The sequence below is a fragment of the Python bivittatus genome, unplaced genomic scaffold, assembly GCF_059951505.1.
Source record: "Python bivittatus isolate LINGU-HERP-01145 unplaced genomic scaffold, Pbiv_v1 ctg000020_np1212, whole genome shotgun sequence".
NCBI classification, from domain to species: domain Eukaryota; kingdom Metazoa; phylum Chordata; class Lepidosauria; order Squamata; family Pythonidae; genus Python; species Python bivittatus.
Window position 1 is genome coordinate 43,677,029 of NW_028277030.1, and position 21,805 is coordinate 43,698,833.

The 21,805-nt window shown below is 37.9% G+C and overlaps 2 protein-coding genes across 4 annotated transcripts in view; one reads left to right on the forward strand and one right to left on the reverse strand.

The window, feature by feature from the left end:
- SLC17A5 (solute carrier family 17 member 5) overlaps positions 1-13,300 on the reverse strand; it is a 39,693-nt gene extending 26,393 nt beyond the window's left edge. For 2 of the 3 annotated variants that reach the window (XM_088137764.1, XM_007431109.4), the window contains exons 1-2: positions 13,109-13,300; positions 2,799-2,995 (exon numbers count right to left, since the gene is read on the reverse strand). In XM_088137764.1, coding sequence (XP_087993890.1) covers positions 2,799-2,995; positions 13,109-13,196 — 285 coding nt within the window. In that variant the 5' untranslated portion in view covers positions 13,197-13,300. Of the gene's footprint in view, positions 1-2,798; positions 2,996-6,233; positions 6,565-13,108 lie in introns of those variants that run through there. The other variant, XM_007431110.4, reaches the window with a different exon arrangement.
- Positions 13,301-17,274: 3,974 nt separating this feature from the next.
- Positions 17,275-21,805, forward strand: part of CD109 (CD109 molecule) — a 45,988-nt gene continuing 41,457 nt past the window's right edge. Inside the window, 2 exon segments of the mRNA XM_088150337.1 lie at positions 17,275-17,862; positions 21,668-21,761. Coding sequence (XP_088006463.1) covers positions 17,495-17,862; positions 21,668-21,761 — 462 coding nt within the window. The 5' untranslated portion in view covers positions 17,275-17,494.

Sequence of the window (21,805 nt, forward strand, 5' to 3'; positions counted from 1 at the left end):
CAAGGTTTCAGGCAGGAATTTTTCTATGCCATATCAGAAGATGCCAGACATTAAATGTGAGATCTTTTGCAAAAAAAGGCATTTACTCTTTATATTGAGCTATGGTTCTGCATGCAGGATTTTTTTACTTGTACTTCTACATTTCAATAAGCAGCACCTCCTTCAAGATCTGGCTTTTCCTTCAGGCACTAGGGCCAGGATATTAGTGGAATCTGATATGTATTATGCTGAGATAAGAGATGGTTTATTAAGCATCTTGATTACATTGTATCATTGTTTATTTATACTAAGTTACTTTACATTTCATGTATTGTTAGCTGCCCAGAGTCACTATGTTGAGATGGGCGGCCATATAAAATACAGTGGTACCTCGAGTTACGAACGCCCCTCCTTACGAATTTTTCGAGATACGACCAGCTCCGGCCCCAAAAATTTACCTCGACTTGCGAACTCCGCCTCGAGTTACGAACCGGATCCGCGGCCATTTTCCCTGCTGCCACGCGGTCGCGGCTTCCTGTGGGCGAGATCGCAGTAGCAAGGAGACATTCGGTGAGGCTTGTGGTGTGTTTTGTGGCATTTGGAAGGTTTTTGATGTGCTTGTCAGCATGGCTCCAAAGAAAATGCAGAGCAGGCTTGGCAAGAATAAGGCTTTGAAGAAAAAAGTGACGATCGAACTTAAGAAGGACATTATAGAAAAGCACGATCGTGGTATTCATGTGACTGATCTGGCCTTGGAGTACAAGATGGTGAAGTTGACCATCTCGACTATTTTGAAGAATAAAGATGCCATCAGAGGAGCTGCTGTGGCAAAAGGAGTAACGATCTTAACGAGGAAGAGGACACAAGTGCTGGAAGAGGTGCATATGTTTCAGAACTGTTTAACCGTATATATTTACACTGAACCTTATGGGGGAAATTTGCCTCGTGGTGCAACCAAATTCGGAGGGCGGAACGGATTAACCATATTTATATTGAACTTTATGGGAAAATTTACCTTGACTTGCGACCAACTCGAGTTGCGACCAGAGTCACGGAACGGATTAAGTTCGTAACTAGAGGTACCACTGTAGATAGATAGATAGATAGATAGATAGATAGATAGATAGATAGACAGACAGACAGACAGACAGACAGACAGACAGACAGACAGACAGGAATGCATTCTTTCAAATGCTCCTAATGCTGTATGGTGGTAGGATGAAAAGTGATTAGCACTCTTTCTCTTTTTGGATTTGTTGTCAACGTCAACTTTCCAGCTCATGCAATTTTTAAAAAATCTTGAAGAATATTTTTAATCGCATTACCCTCCCATGGACTTATGATCTTCAGGGAAGATCCTGCTTTTTGTGCTTCAGCCTACTGTTTGGTGACAACACAAAGGGTTTTGCACTGTCATCTATCTTGTGGAACAAATTTGTCTTTGTAGTATATAGTGATGTGATGGCATTTTTTAATAAAATCTTTTAACACTGCTCCCCCACCCACCCATTAAATCACCCTAAATCTGTTTTTATAACGGATTGTTTTTATATTTTGTGTACCTTGGTAGAATGTTCAATAAAGATGGGAAATTTTTAAGATGTGAAAATGCTGGTAGAAAGGCAATGGGTAACATATAATCCATTCTGAGGGTGTTTAGCAGACAAAGTGAAAATGTCTGAAAGACTGTACTCCTGTCCACTATGTTATATGGAAGTGAGAGCTGGGCATGTCAGGAGAAAGATAGAAGTTGAATGAGGTGGGAATAGGTACTTCAGCATATGTGGCAAAACAAGAAGAGATGAGATCAAGCATGTATGGGAGCTGAATGCATCTGGACTGAATACAAACATGAGTGACCAGTATGAAAGAAGTATGTTGAGGTGGTCTGGTCTTTACAGAGAGAATGAATGAGAATCAAATCACAGAACAAGCATAAAAAAGAAGAGGGAGTGGCTGAGAGGAGGGAGAAGACTCAGAAAATAATGGTTGGAATTGATGAGAGCATTAAAAAGAGGTGAAAAGTTAAAGAACAAAAGGCAATGTATGGACATGATGAAAGCAAAGATGGTTGCAAGGATAGAAAGGAATGGTGTGATATAGTGAATGATGTTGGTATAAACTAGCTTTACTGTGTTCCCTTTTGTTTTTCTTATCTCATGCCTTTCTTTGGATTACTATTTTTTTACTCTGTTTCTGTGCCCAGCATAATAATACTTACCCTGAGAGGGAATAGCATGAGGTGTATGTATCTATGTATATACTTATATATTTCATAAAGGGCCTTATTCAAATCAAAAACTTTATACACAATGCAATCCTATATACATTTATCTGACTTGAGTTCCTCTGTGTTCAAACAGTTTATTCCTGATAATATGTACAGGATTACAGCCCAAATATGTTCAGTTAGAAATGTGTACATTAGTTTAAAGAAATAGCAGGGCCTCTTTTCCTAGCCTATTCACTCTAGAACACATCTTTTTGAAGGTTGAAGAACCAACATATGATAGGCTTTGGTTTTTATCATTTCCACAGACGTTCTTTCTGAAAGAGGAAAACAAATATTCTAGTCCAATGTTTCTCAACGTTGGCAACTTGAAGATGTGTGGACTTCCAGAATTTCCCAGCCAGCCATGCTGGCTGGGGAATTCCGGGAGTTGAAGTCCACACATCTTCAAATTGCCAATGTTGAGAAACACTGCTCTAGTCAATAAAAACTTGGACAAACCTATTGTCATCCCAGTTTTCCAGTACAGATCTAATTCTTAACAATTAGATATAGCTTACATTTTCAAAAATAAACCTGTTAAAATTACCGTAGGGTTACGAGGAGCTACTGGAGTGGAAGAATGCTCGGGGCACACATTTGAGGTGATATTCTTGCTCATGCTTGTATTTGATTCTATCATGTCCACTAAAGCAACGCTTAAATTCACACGAAGTGCATACAAGAGAAAGAATCCAAAGAAGGCCCATATTGCTAAACTGAGGCGAGCTGAACACCATATCGGCACTAAAAGAAAAAGAAAAACATATAATTGTTAATACTACTTCCTCCCAAATACTTACAGTCCTGCTCAGCTGTAACATTTAACCAAATACATGGGCTAACACCATTAGGGCTAGTCAAGGAGTAAGACATAATCCAAGTGTTCTCCACTCCATTTACCTAGAGCAAAGAGCCATAGTATTGGATTAGGTAAGACTGTACATGGGAGTCAATAACTGAGATTCACAATAAAATAAACAGCCTTAATCAATACAGATAAATTATTTTGGTAGCTCCACATGGGCACAAAAGAGGGTAGGAGAGCTGCTGCTGGATTCACTTTGATAAATGAAGGGCTTTTGGATACAATAGTTCTACATCTGTTTGCATCTCACCTCCAGAACACTAATTTAAGTATGTTTTTGTCTGCAGTTTTCCTTGGTCAAAACTGAGGCCTCCAAAATAGATAGCAAGCTCACCACTAGCAGATGACCACCTACAAGCCTGGGCTCTGGTATCAGATCAGCAAGACTAAGCAGCTAATAGATCAGTTAAAGTAAGGGAAAGTTCCTGGTGAATATTTAATTCCAGCAGAGCTAGTAAAGACCAATGAAGATTGGTGGGCTCCTATCTCCCCAGATATCACATTCTGCAGTTCATAGAATCAAAGCTGAAGAGTGGAAATTTCTCTGCTTGATCCCTCTCAGCTGACCTGATGTAATTAGTCATAATGATGACTGCTGAGAAGAAAGGGTGGTGCAGTTTGTGATGACTGCAGAATTCTTGCAACACTAAGAACACGAAGAGCACTAAGAACAAATGGAATCTGTAAGTTGAGTTGAATTCATCACAGCTGTCTCTTCAAAACTCAGGAGCATAAAAGCTGCAGCTAGCATAAACATTTTATTTGTTTGATTGATTTATATAGGTGCCCATCTCACACAAGTGACTCTGGGTGGCTTACAAAGATTAAAACATTATCAAAACAGCAAACTCCTTTGCAGGGCTTCTTCAGGAGATCCAAGCTGAGCGTACTCCCTTCAGTAACAATTTCTTGGCAGAATTTATTCTAGAAATTCCAGCAGGAGTGACCTTCCTTCCTGCAGCTCCCCACCCCAACTCATGGAACCACGATATCACTTGCTACCCATTCACTACCTGAGCTTTTTTAGGAGTAAAGATTATCCATATACAGTAGCAATTGCTCCTTCTCTAATAATTCTAGCCTTAAAAAATGAATTTACCTTTATAAATAACTAAATGCTTGAACATTAACTAAGTGATTGATCTGATCAACTACCCAAACAGGTTAAGATCCTATAGATGCAGGTTTCATTTTATAGGGAATAAAGAGCTTTGAATTTTAAAAGATTCATTTGGAGTGAGGGTTATCTGAGATTTGGGTGGCATGGATATTTGTGGTATGATAAAACTAAGGTTAATGTAGATTTGAAAAGTCATTGTGTCAGATGTACCATATTAAGAATATGGAATAGATGCAAATCCAGGTTATGCCTGAAAATGCCTTTGTGGCACAAGAAGAGTATTACAGATGAGAAATGATAAGCAAACATATATAATTAACTAGCCATGTGATACAATAATTGTTTCAGAGGAAATGTAAAATAAAATCAAGAGAAGAACTGGGGGCAGAGAGATATACTTGTCAATGATTTTCTTATATACAATTATTAGAAAAGTTTAAAGTAGATAAAAGAATGCATGGCTTTGAAAACTGTAAGACTGAATTTGAAATAGAATTATGTACAAATGATGAACATATAATTGCTAAATGTATAAACTTTTATTGAAATATGAAACAGAAGAACAAGTGAAAAAATGTAGGATAAAATGGGCTAAAATGTATGATAATATAGTTACAATATACAAACGGAACAATGGAAAAACATGTGGTTGAAAGGACTGAAATTTACATTATGCTATAACCTTAAAGAGAACTTTTATAAAATGATGTATTGTTGGTATATGTCACCAAAGAAACTGTCTAGAATGTATAAAGATACCTCAAATTTATGTTGGAAATGTGAACAATATAAGGGACATTTTATCATCTTTGGTGGATGTGTAAAAAAGCCAGAAAAATTCGGATATAAATATATACACTAATGCAGAGGATCTTAAAGATTAATATACAATTGAAACTGGAGTCTTTGCTCTTGGGATCGATGGACAAACAGCTAGAAAAAAGTCATGGAACTTTGTTTTTATATATGATAACCGCAGCGAAATTATTATGTGCACAAAAATGGAAAGATTCAGCATTGCCCACAATGGAGGAATGGTTGGTGAAGATGATGGAATTAGCATAGATGGCCCAATTGACCTCCTTGATTAGAGAAACGACCAGATCTACATTAATTGCTGACTGGAAACCCCTTATAGATGTTTTGTGTGAAACAGAAAAAAATGAACTTTGACCTGTGGGATGATTAGAAAAAACAGATAATAGAAAAAAGATAATTTGTTTTTGCAACCATAGAGTAAGAGGCAATTTTGTATTGTACTTATAATTGTTGTAAAGAAAATCGGAAGCTACTTCTATTTCTTTCTATTCTTTCTTTTTGCACTTTTGGCTTTTTCTCTGTTCTTTTTCTTTTTCCTTTTTCCTTTATATTAGTTCTTGTTAGTTTTTATCTTCTGTTTAAAATTCTTAATAAAAATTATTAAAAAAAAGAACTTTAAAAGATTTATTACATGGCATTAGCAGTAGCCTCCCTAATACTTTTAGGCAAAGCAAAACTAAATGAATAGAACATAAATTTGATTAGGTGTGAAGCCTTGGTAGTCAACAATACATAAAGTCTAATAAATAGTAGGATCAAATAATAAGTGTTATGAATTTTATATTCTTGTATATTATTACTTTTTACAAAACTGCAAGCTGGTATATTATAAAGCCTATTGTAATTCTAGCACAATTATTCAACGACAGGTCCAACTGGAATAAACAGGAAGTAAGGAACAAAATCATACATACTACAATTCAAAATGAACATGAAAAACAGTCTCCCTTTTTGTTAAGCCATGTATGTCTTAACACAGTACTTACAGTCCTGATATACAAATCTACCACATTCACCACCATCTTGTTTTGAATATACATAAAACAAAGGAAATACTTTTTTTTCTTGAAAAAAATAAGAAAAGTTAAAAATAAGAAAGGAAAATGCCTTTTTCCATTCTGGAAAAGATTTTGCCTTGCACCACTTATATAAGTAATCCTTCAAAATTAATTTCTTACCTTTAACATCCCCCGAAGCGTCTGTTTTTGTAACTAATCTCGTTTTCACATCCATATTGTATCATTTCCTAGTTACTGTTGTGCTGATTAAATGAAATATTCCAGAGATCTGAACAGGAACTTCCTGCAGCTTTTTTACTTTGAGGAAGCTGCTGTCTCTATTTTTTCAAGCAAACACAGTCTAAACTAGACTTGGCATATTCTGTGAAGATCTTGCTGTCCCTGTATAAACGTTAATAGTACGTAACCCTTGCTATTGGCACTAATATGCTGCTGTTCATCAGTGACGCTACCTGAATCCACTGCTGTTTTCACCAATTACACTTGTCCCTCCCAGTTCTACTTCTCTGCTGCGTGTGAAAGATCCTGTTGAACAGCTGCATTTTTTCAGCAACTTCCGTTCTTTCAGATTTAAACACAAACATTTTTCCATTCTTCCCATCATCTATCTCCATTGTTTCCTATTCACACATGCACGTGCACACACATAGACACACACACAGAAATATACATTTAGTTTTGTACTAAACATTTGCTCTGAATCAATCTACTTTTCTTAGCTGCTATTGATTTACAATTTAGCAACATGATATGTTGACCACATGCACTTATTTTCTACTGTGTGCAGGTCTTTAATCAATTACATTTTACATGAGGTGCACAGGCATTGGAAGAGAAGTACCTTGGGCTTATTTTGCTGGTACAAATCCACACACACATAAAGTACTATTAGTATAATTTTTGCTGTAAATACTGTGAAATAAAAGAGCAGTGTGAAAAGGGGACGGGCACATATTTCAATTTTTTTTTTGAAAATGCACTAATAATTTAATGGCTTTTCTTACAACTTATCTCGTATAAATATGACATAATCATTTATGGTGACCCACTAGACTACGTTTTAATGATGAGCTGGGTTTAGCTCACAGTTAACTGTGGTTGGAGGGCTAAATAGAAGACACTGAAACAGCAGCCTGAAATAAGAACTACCTTATGTGGGCAGATGAAAGTCCAGAATTCAATGTCCAATAGCAACAAACCAGATGTCTTACAAGCTCAAAAATAAAGCAAGCAGATTATGACAAACACTGCAACCCCACTGCAATGCTAGCAGTGTACCAAGGTAACTAGACAAGCCAGGTAAAGGGAATTTTAAGTTATGTTTACATTTTGTATAATCAGATATTTATCCTGTCATTCTTCCAACAGTACACAATTGTATCCTCCCATTAGCTGAATAATAGCAGCTAATCCTAAATCATCTGTTACAGCTGGTAGAACTTCACAGATTGGAATGAAGGATGTGTACAAACCAGAAGAATCTGCCTAGTTGCCAATTTAGCTATTCACAAAACACTGAACTTCGCCAGTAGTTAGTTAGAAATCCTTGATACAATTTGCGGGCTAATTTGCATTTAAAATCAACAAGGGTCAGTGTCTTTCAAAAATCTATTGAGTAGAATTACTTTAAATTAAAAAAAAAAACCTTATGTGAGATGAAACTCATTATTTTCTGATAACAGGTGGTCCTATTTTAACGAGCACTCATTCAGTGACCATTCAAACTTATGATGGTGCTGAACAAGTGCTAGTTACAACTGGTCCTTGTACTTATAGCTGCCACAGTGTCCTGTGATCACATGATCATGATTTGTGACCTTCTCTGCTGGCTTCCCACAAGTAAAGTCAATGGGGAAGCCGGCAGGAAGTCACAAGTCGTGCAGTCCTCATTTAACACTGGCAACTGGGACTGTTGTTGCTAAGCAGCAGAGTCATGTGGTTTTCTGACTTGTGACCGTGTAGCTTGATAACAGAATTTTCAATCCCAATTAGCATTGTTAAGCGAGGACTACTTGTAAGTGCAAAATATTTAGATACTGTACTTTTTATTTTTAAAAGAAAATATAATTAGAAGCTAAAGCTCTCAATCACTGAACTGTGACTTTTCATTTTAAACTATCAGAGTTTTCTGTGATAGGCACTCTTTACCTTGTATTGCTATGTTTAATTATATCACATAAAAAACATATAGTCTGAAATCCAAATACCCAAGAGGCCCAGTTAAGGCATTACCCCCTTATTTTAAACCTTTTTCTTTGACCAGGTGACAGCCCATCCAAGCCACATCACAAAGAACTTTTGGAATTCCTCTTAGTTTTGAAAGAAGCTTGCCATGTGGTATAATGGCCTATAATTGCACAAAAGCAAAGTAAGCAATTTGGGCTAATTTGCTGCCTAATTATTTGGTAAGTTTTTCGACTAGAGCTGTGGACACAGGAGATTCAGTTCTACAGTTAGCCACAGCTTTTTGGGTGACTTGTCTGAGAGATACTCCAGTGCACTTCACAAAGTTGATCCAGAGGTAAAATTAGTGAAGGGAAGAAGTACTATGTACATCAAAACTCTCCCTCCCCAATTATATTCTCAGATTTCTAATACTTTGCAAGATTATATGTACAAATTTAATTTAATGGACATTTGGTTTCCATTCATCTTTCCATCATAAATAAATTCTGCTTTCTTCTGTATACGGATGCTGCATTTGTTTAGATTATTTTCTGAGTATTATCTCACTGCTTTACATCTAAAGTCAAAGTATGTGATAAAGATACTATAAATTTTCAGACCATGCTCCTGTGAATGTCCCTATTTTACAATAATTTAGTACATCTTGTAAATGGTCCATCATATCACTATCTTTAGTATGGAATACTTCAAAAGCCTTTATTTGAGGTCATACTATGTTTCTCTACTGTTGCCAAGAAAATGCATAGACATATTCATGAAGTTATCAGGAGTTGAGCTTGACCTAGATGAGATGTTTCTTATAAAAAGCTACAATCTGTTAAAATTACATCTTTAAAAGAGAAAGTTAAATAATTATTCATTCTTTACATATCCCATCCAAGCCCTGAATGATATAGAACTTATAATATGAACTCAAAAACTTTTATGCTTTCAAAACAGATTTTAGGTGGAATATGTATCTCCTGCAAACAAGCAATTTCAGCTCATCTTTTTCAATTTGACTAACTTGAACAACTTGCCATTCAATATAAAACCAGAAACAGAGAGCAAGGAAAAAGGAATATGCCATTCCTATATTTAGCATACACAAATGGCAATATAGAAATTCTAGGCCAAAAAAGTAAAAATAAACTCAGAAATTAAAAACAGAAAAAAGATTAACCTACTGAAATATATGGATTTTTAAAATTTTTTAAATTTTTTTATTTTTTATAAATAATTCAAATGGCGAACATACCTAATACTCCTTTCTCCTCCTATTTTCCCCACAAACACCACCTTGTGAAGTGAGTTTAGCTGAGAGAGACTGGCCCAAAATTTTATTTTTTTATTATTTTTTATTATTGTTGGTTGCACAATCAGCCAGATGTTTAGACTGGATTTGGCATTTTTATCCATCTATTGAATCCTTCCCAAGGACCTGGGATAGGCAGATGTTGGTGTTTGATGGTGTTAAAGGTATTGTCACAGGATGTAAGCTGTTCCCAGTAAAGCTGTCTTTTGCAATTGACTGATGGTGATTTTGTCAATCCCGATAGTCTTTTTAAAATTATTATTAAAATTATTTTATTATTTATTATTTATTCATTTTAGCCAAACATTGAATTAAAAAAGGGCAAGGGAGGGAAGAAAACAAGGCAGAACATAACTGCAAAACAGATTACAATTTGTAGTCTTTTCTTATATCCAGGAATATTCAGATATAACTAGCAAATATTTAATTCACAATTACAGAGAAAAACAAGCTAATTCTTAGAATGCAAGTTAAGCACATTAGCTAAGCATGGATATTTATTAATCTTCCTGCAAAAGAACTTCAGCAAACATGGAGGAAATATGTTTTTCAGCTCCAAACAATGATGAAATTATTGACTTCAGTGCAATAATTTCAAAACATGTTCTGGCTGGAAACCTGATGAAATATTGAAGATAATTCTGTAAAGCAATAATTCTTGCTGCATTAAACCTATTTTCTTGTTGTTGGATTTCCTTTGTATAATATGGGGGTGGGGGGAGGAAACATGAGAATTGTTATTTCCCCATTCTATCACTCAATCATTCAAATGGATTGGGCCAGTTATAAAATGTTATTACTTCATGTCTAATCTGATGAATTTCACTTATTAATTATACAGAAAGGAAAACTTGAAATACAGCGAATTCTCTCATACTAGACAGATCATTTTCTGGCAACGCCAATACTGTCATGTATTAAAACTTCCATGAAGAGAATTGTCAGGCCTTTCTCATCATGTTTTGGAATTCCAGTCATACCTTAGTTTCCCAGCAAGAGTGATCTAAGAAATTATTTCTCCTGAAGGAACTTATCAGTCTTTAGTAAAATTAGTAATTACAAATATTTCCACAGACTTTCTACAGTCTTCTAACTGTATTCTATTCTCAATCATGTGCAACTTGGTGCTAATATCTTACCTTTAATAACTTCTAGACTGAAAAAGGATGAGTTATCCCATTTTTCTCAACAGTTACTGAAATTTTCATTTTAATGACCATAGTAAAACTTTCTTGGTTGCTATCCCAGACAAATTAAGAACAGGCCCTATCTAAGTGCCAAAACAGATAATCATGTTTATTATTTTAATAGTAGCAGTTACAGGGGCAGTTAAGCTATTATAAGAAAATTAACTAATGTAGGTGGTACTAGAAAATGTAATGATTATCCAGCTACGATGCCATCTTCTACAGAAGTCAAGATTTACATTTTAGAAGGTCTTCCTACTTTCATTTCTTCACACTGAATAACAGTTTATTGAATTTAAGCATTTGTTATTTGGGTTGTTTGGTTCTGATGTTATTGCTGCTTTTGAAGTTCAAGGTCTGTTAGGAGTTCCTAAAAAATCAATTAAAGTTCCTAAATGAGTTACCAATTTACATAAGATGAAGGTATTATTAAATTGTTACCACTTGCATGCACCTTTGAATTCAAATACTGTTTTTGTTAACTCAGTGGAAGTTGCTTTAATGAGTATGAAATTAATATCTTTATTTGTGAAATAAAGGATTTTAACCTTTGCTATCTTGTAAACGTATTTCTAGTTTCAAATAGAAAAATAGTCTGAAATGTTTGTGTCTTTTATAACTCTATCGTAGTTTAGCACACGTTCACTATTACTTCTACCATAAGCACCATTTATTTACCTGTTTAATAGTAAATAGTTATGCTTCAATTAAAATTGCAGTGACTGAATTTTTTTTCCCCAATGTGAAGCCAGGAAATTAGACTTTCTACCCTGTCTAAATTTTTTAGATTTTTTTTTAAAGGAAGCTAGAGATGTTAAAAAGCCTCAAACATAATTCCTTTTTCAACAGTGTCTTTGGGCCTTAGAAACTAGAGAACGTGACTGAGAACAATCTTACCAATTTGTCTTCTAAATGAATGTGGGGTGTGGATGTTTTAATTACAGCCACAAATTATTTTAGCACTAGTAATTAAAATAATGTAAATGGGGTGTTGAAACATTATCCACAAATATTAGAATGAATTTGCATGACATACCTAACCTAGTTTGATACTGATTTATTTGACGATCCAGCACCAGTCAGATCTGTTTATATTGGTGTTTGTCAGTTACTTTTTTCCCTGGTGTGCACCACTGCAGATGGAGTAGGAAAAGGCTTAGCCTCCCCATTCTGTTTACTTTTTATTTTTCTGTACAACTCTGGGTTAGTGCTTGAAATGACAACAACCAGAGATGGAACAGTAGAGCAGCTACAGATGGCTGGCCTACCTTCTCATCTCTATAGGCAGAAGAGAGGGCTCAAAATATACCAGGCTTGGAAATCCAAAGTAAGTTAAATTACAAGACAACAAATAGAGTAAAACCATATTTTATCCTAGATTCTATGTACACTGTAATCTTAAGTAACTTGAGTTATTCTCTATATGTACTGTATGTATATATACTGTATATATACTGTACACATATACACTCTCTCTATAGTACATACATACTGTATGTATATGTACTGTATATATAATGTACATATATGCACTCTCTAATTATTGTAAACTGGCTTAGGCCACCATAAACATGGTCTTGCAATATCTGTGTTAAGGTAAATTGGACATTCCCCACCCACAGAAGTTATGTCTTGAATTCTTACAAAATACTCCCCTTCCCATGTGGGAAATCATTCCAGATCTCTTTATTGTTTACATTGCAAGGGGAATAATGGCAGAGATGGTGTGTCTGGAAGTAAGTAGACAATAACAACCTAGAGAGACTAATAGTATGATGTAAGGCAGCTTCTTCTATTCATGTATTAAGTGGGAGGGAAAATATTTCATGGCTCAAAGCATCTTGACCTGCAAGCAATACAATCTATACTATTTTCTTTTCTTACATAATTAACGACCGGTGACCATTCCCAGTAGGTGAAGGTGGAAGTCAGCCTTTTTTGCTAAAATTTCCCAGAGCTTTTACATCTCACACTTCCCTTTACCATTGCATGGAAGCGTTTTACAGGCTTATCTGCCAGCTGACAACCCTTCCTGGTCGGCTTGATGAAGGCGAGGTGCCTCAATGAATCCGTTCGTCCACCACACTCGGTGCCTCTGGCTCTGGCAGCAACCATCTTCCCAGAATGACTCAGGAGTAAGCACCGCTGAATCCAGCGGGGTTTATTCTTTGAGGATTAAGCCGAGGTTAGAGTTGTTTTGTTAGTGGCTAGGCAGCCAAATGTCCCACTGTTATCAGAGGCACCTACAAGTTCTCCGGAATACCGAAGACGGCGGCGCCCCGATTAGAACACCGCGAAGTCAGAGGCGAAAAGAGAACCGCAGGAGCAAGGGGAGCGCGAGAGACCCCTTCGGTAGTGATCCTTACCTGCTCTGGCGATAGATTGGGAGTCGGTGAGTAAAAGCGGAGTACGGTCCTCCTCGTCTTCTGCCTCTTCTGGCTCCGGAGTCTGCATGTCGCCTTTCTCCGGAATCCAAAGAACGCCGCGAGACACCCCGCCGCGTCTCCCGGGCTAGAAAAGCAAAGCCACCGGAGCAGGCATGTGACCGCCAGCGGGCGGAAATACGACTCCTCTCAGGATTCAGCCGCCTCAGCCGGCTTTTCTTCTTTCCCCGCTTCCTGTAGTCGGCCATCTTTGGTACTGGAATTCGTCTTCCGGTTGATACAAGCAAAGGCGGGGGACTGCGGATCCCGCCTCCGGCCGTGGAAACCGCGAAGTCTGTCCATACCTGCAGCGCTAACGAATTTGTGATCGCGTGAACTTTCAAGGGGCAGGGGGAGAAGTGATGGGAAAAGGGTCAGAGATGGAGAATTGCCCTGTAATGCCAGCAGGTGGCGGCACCTAGGTGCCCCTGGCTGCTCAGGGTTAGGTTCAGGAGAGCCCAGCCTAGGAAATCCGTGAAAACGCCAGAAGGCATTGGTAAACTTTTGCTCTGGTAGTGATCTATGAATTACAGCTCAACAATTTTTCCAGGAAATGGGTCTTTCCAATTTTATCAGTGAGGGCCCCCTTTTTTGTGTGTTGTTATTTTTGGACTCAGTTGAACTTCTTTCAATCCAGGTACAACTATCTTTATGTCAAGCACTGGGGAAGAAAACTAGAAATAAAGTATTTATTGAAAAAAGATGGCTTATTTGCAAAATAGAAGATCCTGTGATGGACTTGGCTATACTCTATCTTATTGGATTTCTGTGTAGTCCAAAAGCAAATTTACATGTATAAAGGTGCTCAGCAGCCTAGGTGGTACTTTAAAGTCTGTGTAAGAAATAGGATATCCTATAGACAGCCATCTATCCTATCCATAGGCTATCCTATTTCTTACACAGACTACAGATAGATATACTAACTAAAGACATACAGTACAGAAACCATAATAATAATAATAATTAAAAAAACTTATTCTAGACTAGATGATAATGAAAGTAGCCTTCTAAAATAAATAGCAAATGCATACCTTTCCACAAACCTCATTTTTACATTACTTTTTGTTTAGAAAAGAGATAACTAAATTGCTATCCTTGTACTGGCTTGTTTTCCTCCAGTTGCTGAGCTGGTCAGGAACAAACAAGGAGCAGTAAAAAAGAAGCAGTAAGGAAATATAGAAGGGTTGCAAAAGGATGACCGCAGTGTCAGGTCCTGACCCTCCACCAAAATGCTGAGAATAGGGCAGGGTATTTAAACTGTTAAAAATAGGGGAGGATATCATTCTGAGATAAAGTGTCAAGGCAGCTAAGTAGAGGAAGACTTTTCATATCCTTTTCCATTGTCTTTTGCAGAGCTGCAGTATGGCCAAAATACAAATTAATTACTGTACTGGTAAATATTATAAAATGTCCTGTTCTGTTGGAGTGCACAAAAGCCTTATCTTTCCAGACAGAAGAACACTTGGAATATTTGTAATTATATACTAGGCAGGATAGTGTGACAGAGTGTTGGAGTAGAAAGATAAGTTCAAATCCTCCCAGTTATGTTATTTACTGGGTGCCTTCAGACAATCCCCCTTTTTTTTACTGAAGTAGAAAAGCAAGGAATGATAAATATTACATGGAGGAATTGTGATGAAATATGGAGTTAAACCCCTTCCAACTGTGTAATTGTCCCACTCTAATTTAATTGCAGTGATTGTTTTTATATACTTTAAGCAAAGTTAGTTAAATAGCTGCAGATACGTATGAAGTGAAAAAACATTATTTCTAAAGAATGTAAAAAGAGGCAGAAGAATATCTGACATATGGTGGGGTGATTAATAGTGATGTGATGTTTGAAAACCTGAAATACTATAAAATTATCATTTGTAGACAGTCTAAATGTTTAGTTAATCTACTTTGTTTATACACAGATTCCCCTAAAATTATTATGGATGCATATGTAATAGAAATCAGAAACAATATTTCAGGTGCAATGCAAGGTGCTGTTTGTCATTTTTAAAATCCTTAGTGAAGGAATGGGAATTGGTGGCCCAACAGATGCTATCTAAACTACAATATTTAGTATTCCTCACCATAAGTCAGGTTTATTTTGTTGCTGGAGGTGTAATTCTAAGAATATTGAAAGACTACTGATAGAGGTACCCTATCACTAACTTTGTGACATAAGGCTTAATTTTTAATGAGCTCTAAAAACCTCTACCAATATAACCCTGCCTAGTAATTAAACTGTAGAGAGGCTTTATTGCCCAGAAAAATTCTTCTGTAAGATTTTTCCTGTGTTGATCCCAAATGCTTTCCTATGTTGATCTCAAAGTGTGAAATGTATTTGCTCCAGAATTAATTTTGGCCCTCATTCTCTTGACTTCAGGAAAAATATCAAGATCTGTCAAGACCAGTATATTGATGACAGATGGCTCTACATCTCAATCCTGGGCTGAGTAGGTGAAGCTGTCAATGTACTAACCCAGTGGCTGGAGGCTGTTCGGGTCTGGAAGGGAACAAACAGAGTTTAGCTCAATCCTAACAAGACTGAGTGGCTGTGGCTGTTGGGATCCTCTGGATTGGGGACACTTTCTCTTTTGTTCTTAAATGGGGTTGCACTTCCCTATTTGAATTGGTGTGCAACTCTGGGGTCCTCCTGGACTCACAACTACTGCTTGAGAAACAGGTGACAGCTGTGACCAGGAGGGTCTTTGCATGGGTTCATCTTGTCTATCAGCTGCACTCTTTCCTTGAACAGGAGGCCATTCAGATGGTCACTCATGCCCTGGTCACCTCACAATTGGAACACGCTCTACATGGAAGTGCCATAATGGGCACTTCTCATTGCTGCTATGTGAGTTGCATTAGTTGCTGGTCAGCTTCTGGGTGCAATTCAAGGTGCTGTTTGTCACCTATAAAGCCTTTCAAGGCATGGGGCCTGGTTATCTGAGGGACCGCCTAGTTTTTGCCCTCCCAGTATATTTGGGCAGAGTGAGTAGGCTCCAGGTCCCCTCAATTAAACACTGTCATCTTGTGGGACCAAGGAAGTATGCCTTCTCTGTTGCTGCCCCTGCTCCCTGTAATAGCATTCCTCTAGAATAGCACCCTCTCTCCTGGGGTTTCAGAAGGCCCTTAAGACCCCACTCTTAAGGATAACATTTGGTTACCTACAGCAGAAGGGTCCCAATAAGGACCATGGAGTTTGATGCTAAATGCATGCTTTTATTCTTTGCTCTTTAAAAAAAAAATAGCTAGGCTAATACATTTTTTTTAAATAGCTAGGCAAAAAATGTATACTGTATGTTGGAATTGGGATGTCTGAAATGATCATAGCAGTATAGTTTAGAACACTTTCACCCTTTTGCCTCTTTGCGAAACATTACATAAAATTTAAAGTGCTGCTCAGATGCAGAAGTTCAAAATATATTTTATAATATATAAAACATTATTTATATGTTCCTGCAAGGTAAACCTAGGATAACTTGCTTCCACAAAATAAACAATCATTTCTCTTCATCAAAAGAGCCTTATTACTAAGTGATTTTCCAGAAGGCAAATCAGTTAGAAACTGATTGTTGCAGTGCAAAAATAGGTTGTGGGCCATCTGAAATAATAAGCCTACTTGTCCAGAAAATCTTCCATAATGACTTTTCATATAAGCAGCACATTGCCACACTTGGTTAGTAAAACCAAGTCTTGTACGGTGCTATCCATTCCACAGGAAGCTCTCACCCACCTTCAATCATATTCCCTCCATTTTCAAGACAGTGCCATCCTTGACTGGCATCCAGCACAAAACTACATTTTTTATGCAGGGCGTGAAGAGTATTGTAAACTGTGACACATAACAACAACGGTAACAAAACATAAAGAACTGGAGCTATTTTTTTAATCTTCTGATTGGGAAATTGTCTCCCTCAAACTTTCTGGCAAGGAGCTAGGCCTAGGCTTTTAGCTTTAGGTCCCAAAGTGCATTCACTTAGATCCATATTCCAAATAAACTGAGGACTAGTTACCAACTTCAGCGAGGCCTGTTGTAAACCAGCTAAGCGGGAACATCCCTCTGCTGGAGTCTGTATTTCCAATGCTGACTCACTTCTTCCAGCAGCCCAGCTCCTTTCCCCCGTAAACTGCTGGCTTGCGCTGGATCTCTTAAAAACTTGCCTTTCTTTCAGCTACCAGACCTCCGGAGTGAGAGCCCGCGCACTATTTCGTGGACTAGAAAGCTACCTAATAAAACACCGCTGGCCCTACGTGTGGGAAAATACCTTCCTCCGGCTTCCCCTCCCCCTCGCCCTCGCCCCGGCTCCTCCACCTGGAGGGTGGAAAAGGCTTGTAGGCATGAAGGCCGTCCCCGTTTCGGCGGGAGCCGCGAGTGGAAGAGGCGGGGCGGAGGAGAGCCGTGCCTTTGCAGAAGACGCTACCCAGTTTCGACAGCAGGAGCTGCTTCCACCTCCCGAACTAGCGGGCGGCTCCTCGCGGCTTAGCGCGGAAAAGCAGGGTGACGCTGCGAGTGGAGCGGAGCACCGTTCTCTCCAACGCGGCTGCCCCGTTCCCCAGGACGAAGAAGTCGACTTCTTACTGGAAGAAGAAGAAGAAGAAGACTTCTTACTGGAAGTCGCTCCCGCTACCCGGAGGAGCTCTTGGCTGTTCCCCATCCTCCCCCTCATTCGGGGCTTCGTGATAGTTTCATCGCTTGTTGCCGCTGGGTAGGGAAGAAAAAAAAAAATGGGGGGAGAAGGGGTTGAGAAGGAGAATTATGGCGGGAAGGGAGAAGGGAAGGAAAGCGGAGAAGAGCATCTTCCTTGAGAATTGCGTCCTCCACGGGAGGCCTCAGCTTGCATCTCTCAGGAGTTCGTAGTCTGGAGCAAAAGAGTGCAGAATATTAGGCGCTACGCTCAAAATTGCCCGAACAACTGCTTAATTTTCTGGATGCAGGTGATCGCAGGCATGAATGGATGTGGTGCCAGAAGCTTGGGGAAAGATCGTTATGGAGATTCTCCAAAATCTTCTCATTATTGGAGAAAAACCTCCTTGTGCTTCTATACCTTTATTTCAGTATATCTCAGAGACATATCAGGGCTCCTTTGCTTATGTTTTAATAACTTCCTAGGGATAAATGGTGTCCCATGTATAGGCTTCAGTGTGGCTTCTCCAGAACTGTGTGAAGGATACAAACAAGTAGTTTTTCTACTTACAGTATAATCTTCCTCTCTACTTTCATTTTGCTCAACCCTGTCCCCCAAGAAATTATTTTAAGACTTAAAAACGACATAACTGATGAGAGAAAGATGTAATTTTTGATGGGTTGCCCTTGTACCCTCAGGATTGAGTCTAGTTAATATAGGTAGCAATAGCAAATTCTAATATTATGCATTTTAATAACAACTGACAGTAAATTTTATTTAACAAATTTATATGGCCGCCCAACTCACACACAGTGATTCCATGTGGCTTACAAAGTAAAATCCCCTATATAAAAAACCCATCAACTCCCACCCCCCATGGCGGCCAAAAACAAAATCAACACAACCATTTGATCCGCTCCTTTTCAGCTTGGGGTCTCCAGGCCTGCTGGCAAAACCACATCTTCAGGGCCTTCCAGAACAACATCAAGGTGGGGCCAATCTCAGAGGTAATAACATTCCACAGGGAAGGGGCCATCATGGAAAAGGCCCTTCTTTGTGGTCCCATCAGATGTACTTCCCCCAGCAATGGGACCTGCAACAAACCCAGCCTTGCTCTGGTGGGCCAGGTAGATGTAACTGGGGAAAGGCAGTCCTGCAACTAACCAAGCCCCAAGTCATGTAGGGCTTTAAAGGTGATAACCAGCACCTTGAATTGGATCCGGAAGCAAATCAGCAACCAATGCAGCTCCCGCAAAAAAGGTGACACATGTGCAAATCTGGACTTGCACAGAACTATGTAGGCCGCTGCATTTTGAACCAACTGAAGCTTCTGAATACTCTTCAAGGGCATCCCCACGTAGAGCGCATTACAATAGTCCAAGCAGGAGGTGACTAGGGCACGGGTGACTGTGAGAAGGGCACACTGGTCCAGGAATGGGTGCAACTGACGCACAATTCGCAGTTGTGCAAAGGCCCTCCTAGCCACAGCTGCCATCTGCTCCTTGAGCAGGAGTTGTGAGTCCAGAAGAACCCCCAGATTGCGCACTGGGTCCGTATGGGGCAGTGGCACCCCATCCACGACCAAAGTTGATAATTCTCCCAGAACCAGGGAGCACTGAATCTAAAGCCACTCCGTCTTTCAAGGGTTCAGTTTCAATCTCTCGCTCCCCATCCAGATCTCAACAGCTTCCAGAAACTTAGAGAGGGCAGTCGCAGCATTGCTTAACCCACCATGGGTAGAGATGTATAACTGAATATCATCAACATATAGTTATCACTTACCATATTCCACTATACTAAATTCTTGATTGATTCTTGATTCTATGGAGACACAAGAAAACATAAAAGTCTATGAAAAGCATGTTGAATTTCTTTGTTTACTGCATCTAAGGTAAGGCCTTGTTCAAAATTTTCTTGGCAAATTAAGGATAAACACACACTGAGATATATTTTTCCAAAAGTGATAGTATACTCTTGTTTCATGATAATCTCAGTTTCAGCAACCAAGAACCAAACTCCTTTAATTTTCTATAGAATGAATTATTCAGATTACAAAAATGTGAAAAGTGTACCATGACATCTTAAATCAGAAGCAGGCAGTCTGTTCTGAATCAACCTTTCTGTGCCCCTTGAAGCTTAATCTAACTATGTGATATAGCTCCACCCACTTTGCAGCCTTTGGTCCTCATTAAATTAAATTTTTAAAAAGCTGTTGGCCACCAAAACATTGCCCACCTCTACCTTAATGACAAACACATCTCGTTTATACTCACATTTATTTGAACTTCTACAGACCAATCACCCAAGAGAGGATATTTGGATAATTTGAACTGTTTAGCAATCTTGCCCAGTCTTTCATTCTGTGTCAACCATTGCTGAATCAAATTTTGCTAAGGATCCTTAAAAAAAAAAGTATATGCTAAACTACTGTATATATTCAGAATGGAGAATTTAGTGCAATATATGACTGCTAAAATAGGTTCATGGCAACAAAGTATGCTTCAGTAGAAAACATTCAATTAGAAAACTTCTCCAACTATATTAGATAATCAAAAAAGTTGCCTTCTCCTTGCAGATAAAAGTTCCTGTGACAAATGTTAATTTTCACAAATGCTTTCACTTTCTCATTATATCACAATGAGTTTCATGATTTGTTATGGACCCTCTATGCTACTGTCTTGGAGGACTTTATTTCTGAAGAAAATTTTCATTTGTTACCAAATTCTCATTTCTTACTTTGCTAGTTGCTAAGCTATGGTTTGTTTAACCACAACTCACTGAAACCAAACAGCTGTATTATGGCTTGCTGTACAATGCATATCAGGCCCACTGTAGCACATTTTCTGATGGTAAAGTATTTTCTACACATGAACATATTTAATAAAACCCCAACATTTTTTAATGTTCTTTTATGCCACCCAGAGTCACACTGTTTGAGTTGGGTGGCCATATAAATGCTTTAGATAAATACAAATAATTAAAGCTGATGCTTTCCAACAGTCTCCTGGTTAAAAGTTGAGTGAGTGACAGTTGTGATTGAACAGTGACAGAAGTGAAAAGTGAATTATGTTACAGAGACCACAGAAGTGTGTGGAGTGATGTTAATAGTACAAAAAAGATGCTTGGTGGAATAGAGAAGTGAAAGAGGCTGTGGATGAAAAAAAGGCACATCGGAGAATAAATACTGCAACAAATGAGGATGGAAATTATAACGTGTATACAGAGAAGAAGATATCTGAAAAAAAATATAGTCAAAGCAAGGAACATTTAAGGTTAAAAAAGAGAAATTGTAGAGTTTTTTGATGGTAACAAAAATTGTTTGGGGAATAGGTGAAAAGGGATAAACATTTTTTATTTCTTTATTTTTCTTAAAATTTAAAACATACCCAATTAACAAAACAATATTTAAACTAAAAAAACTTTAAAAAAATAGAAAAGAGATACCCCCAAACAAACTAAAAATACAAACTAAGGAAGAAAAGAAAAAGAAAAAAAATCTATCTTATATTTTATACTAATCAGTAGTTACTGGTTTACTAATGAATACACTACTATAATATGATCAGTAGAAAATATTATTGTGAAATAGCACAAAATCTCTGCCACAATAACACATAATAATGCATCCTTTTATTAGTAGAAAAGATTGCCTTTTCCAAAGCAGATAGATCACACATTCCTGACAATCATTCCTTGGCATCAGGAATAATATATTTCCAATTTCTCAATATGATTTTTTTTAGCCCCCCCTCATGCTTGATACAACCATAATTTCTGCTGAACAGTCAGATTCCAAAGCTTTGGTATATAGTTTAACATTACATTAACATCTTTAACATTTAAAGATTTTTCCATAAATCTGTTTACATAAACATTGAGCTTCCAGCAGAGTCAATGGAATTATAAATAACAGTGATGAAGTGATTTGGCTGAAACAGAAAGTTGCTAGAGGGAGAACTCTAGAGATCTGTACAGGAATGGTAATGATATGTCAAAGATTGGAAGGGAAGGGAATGCTATAAAC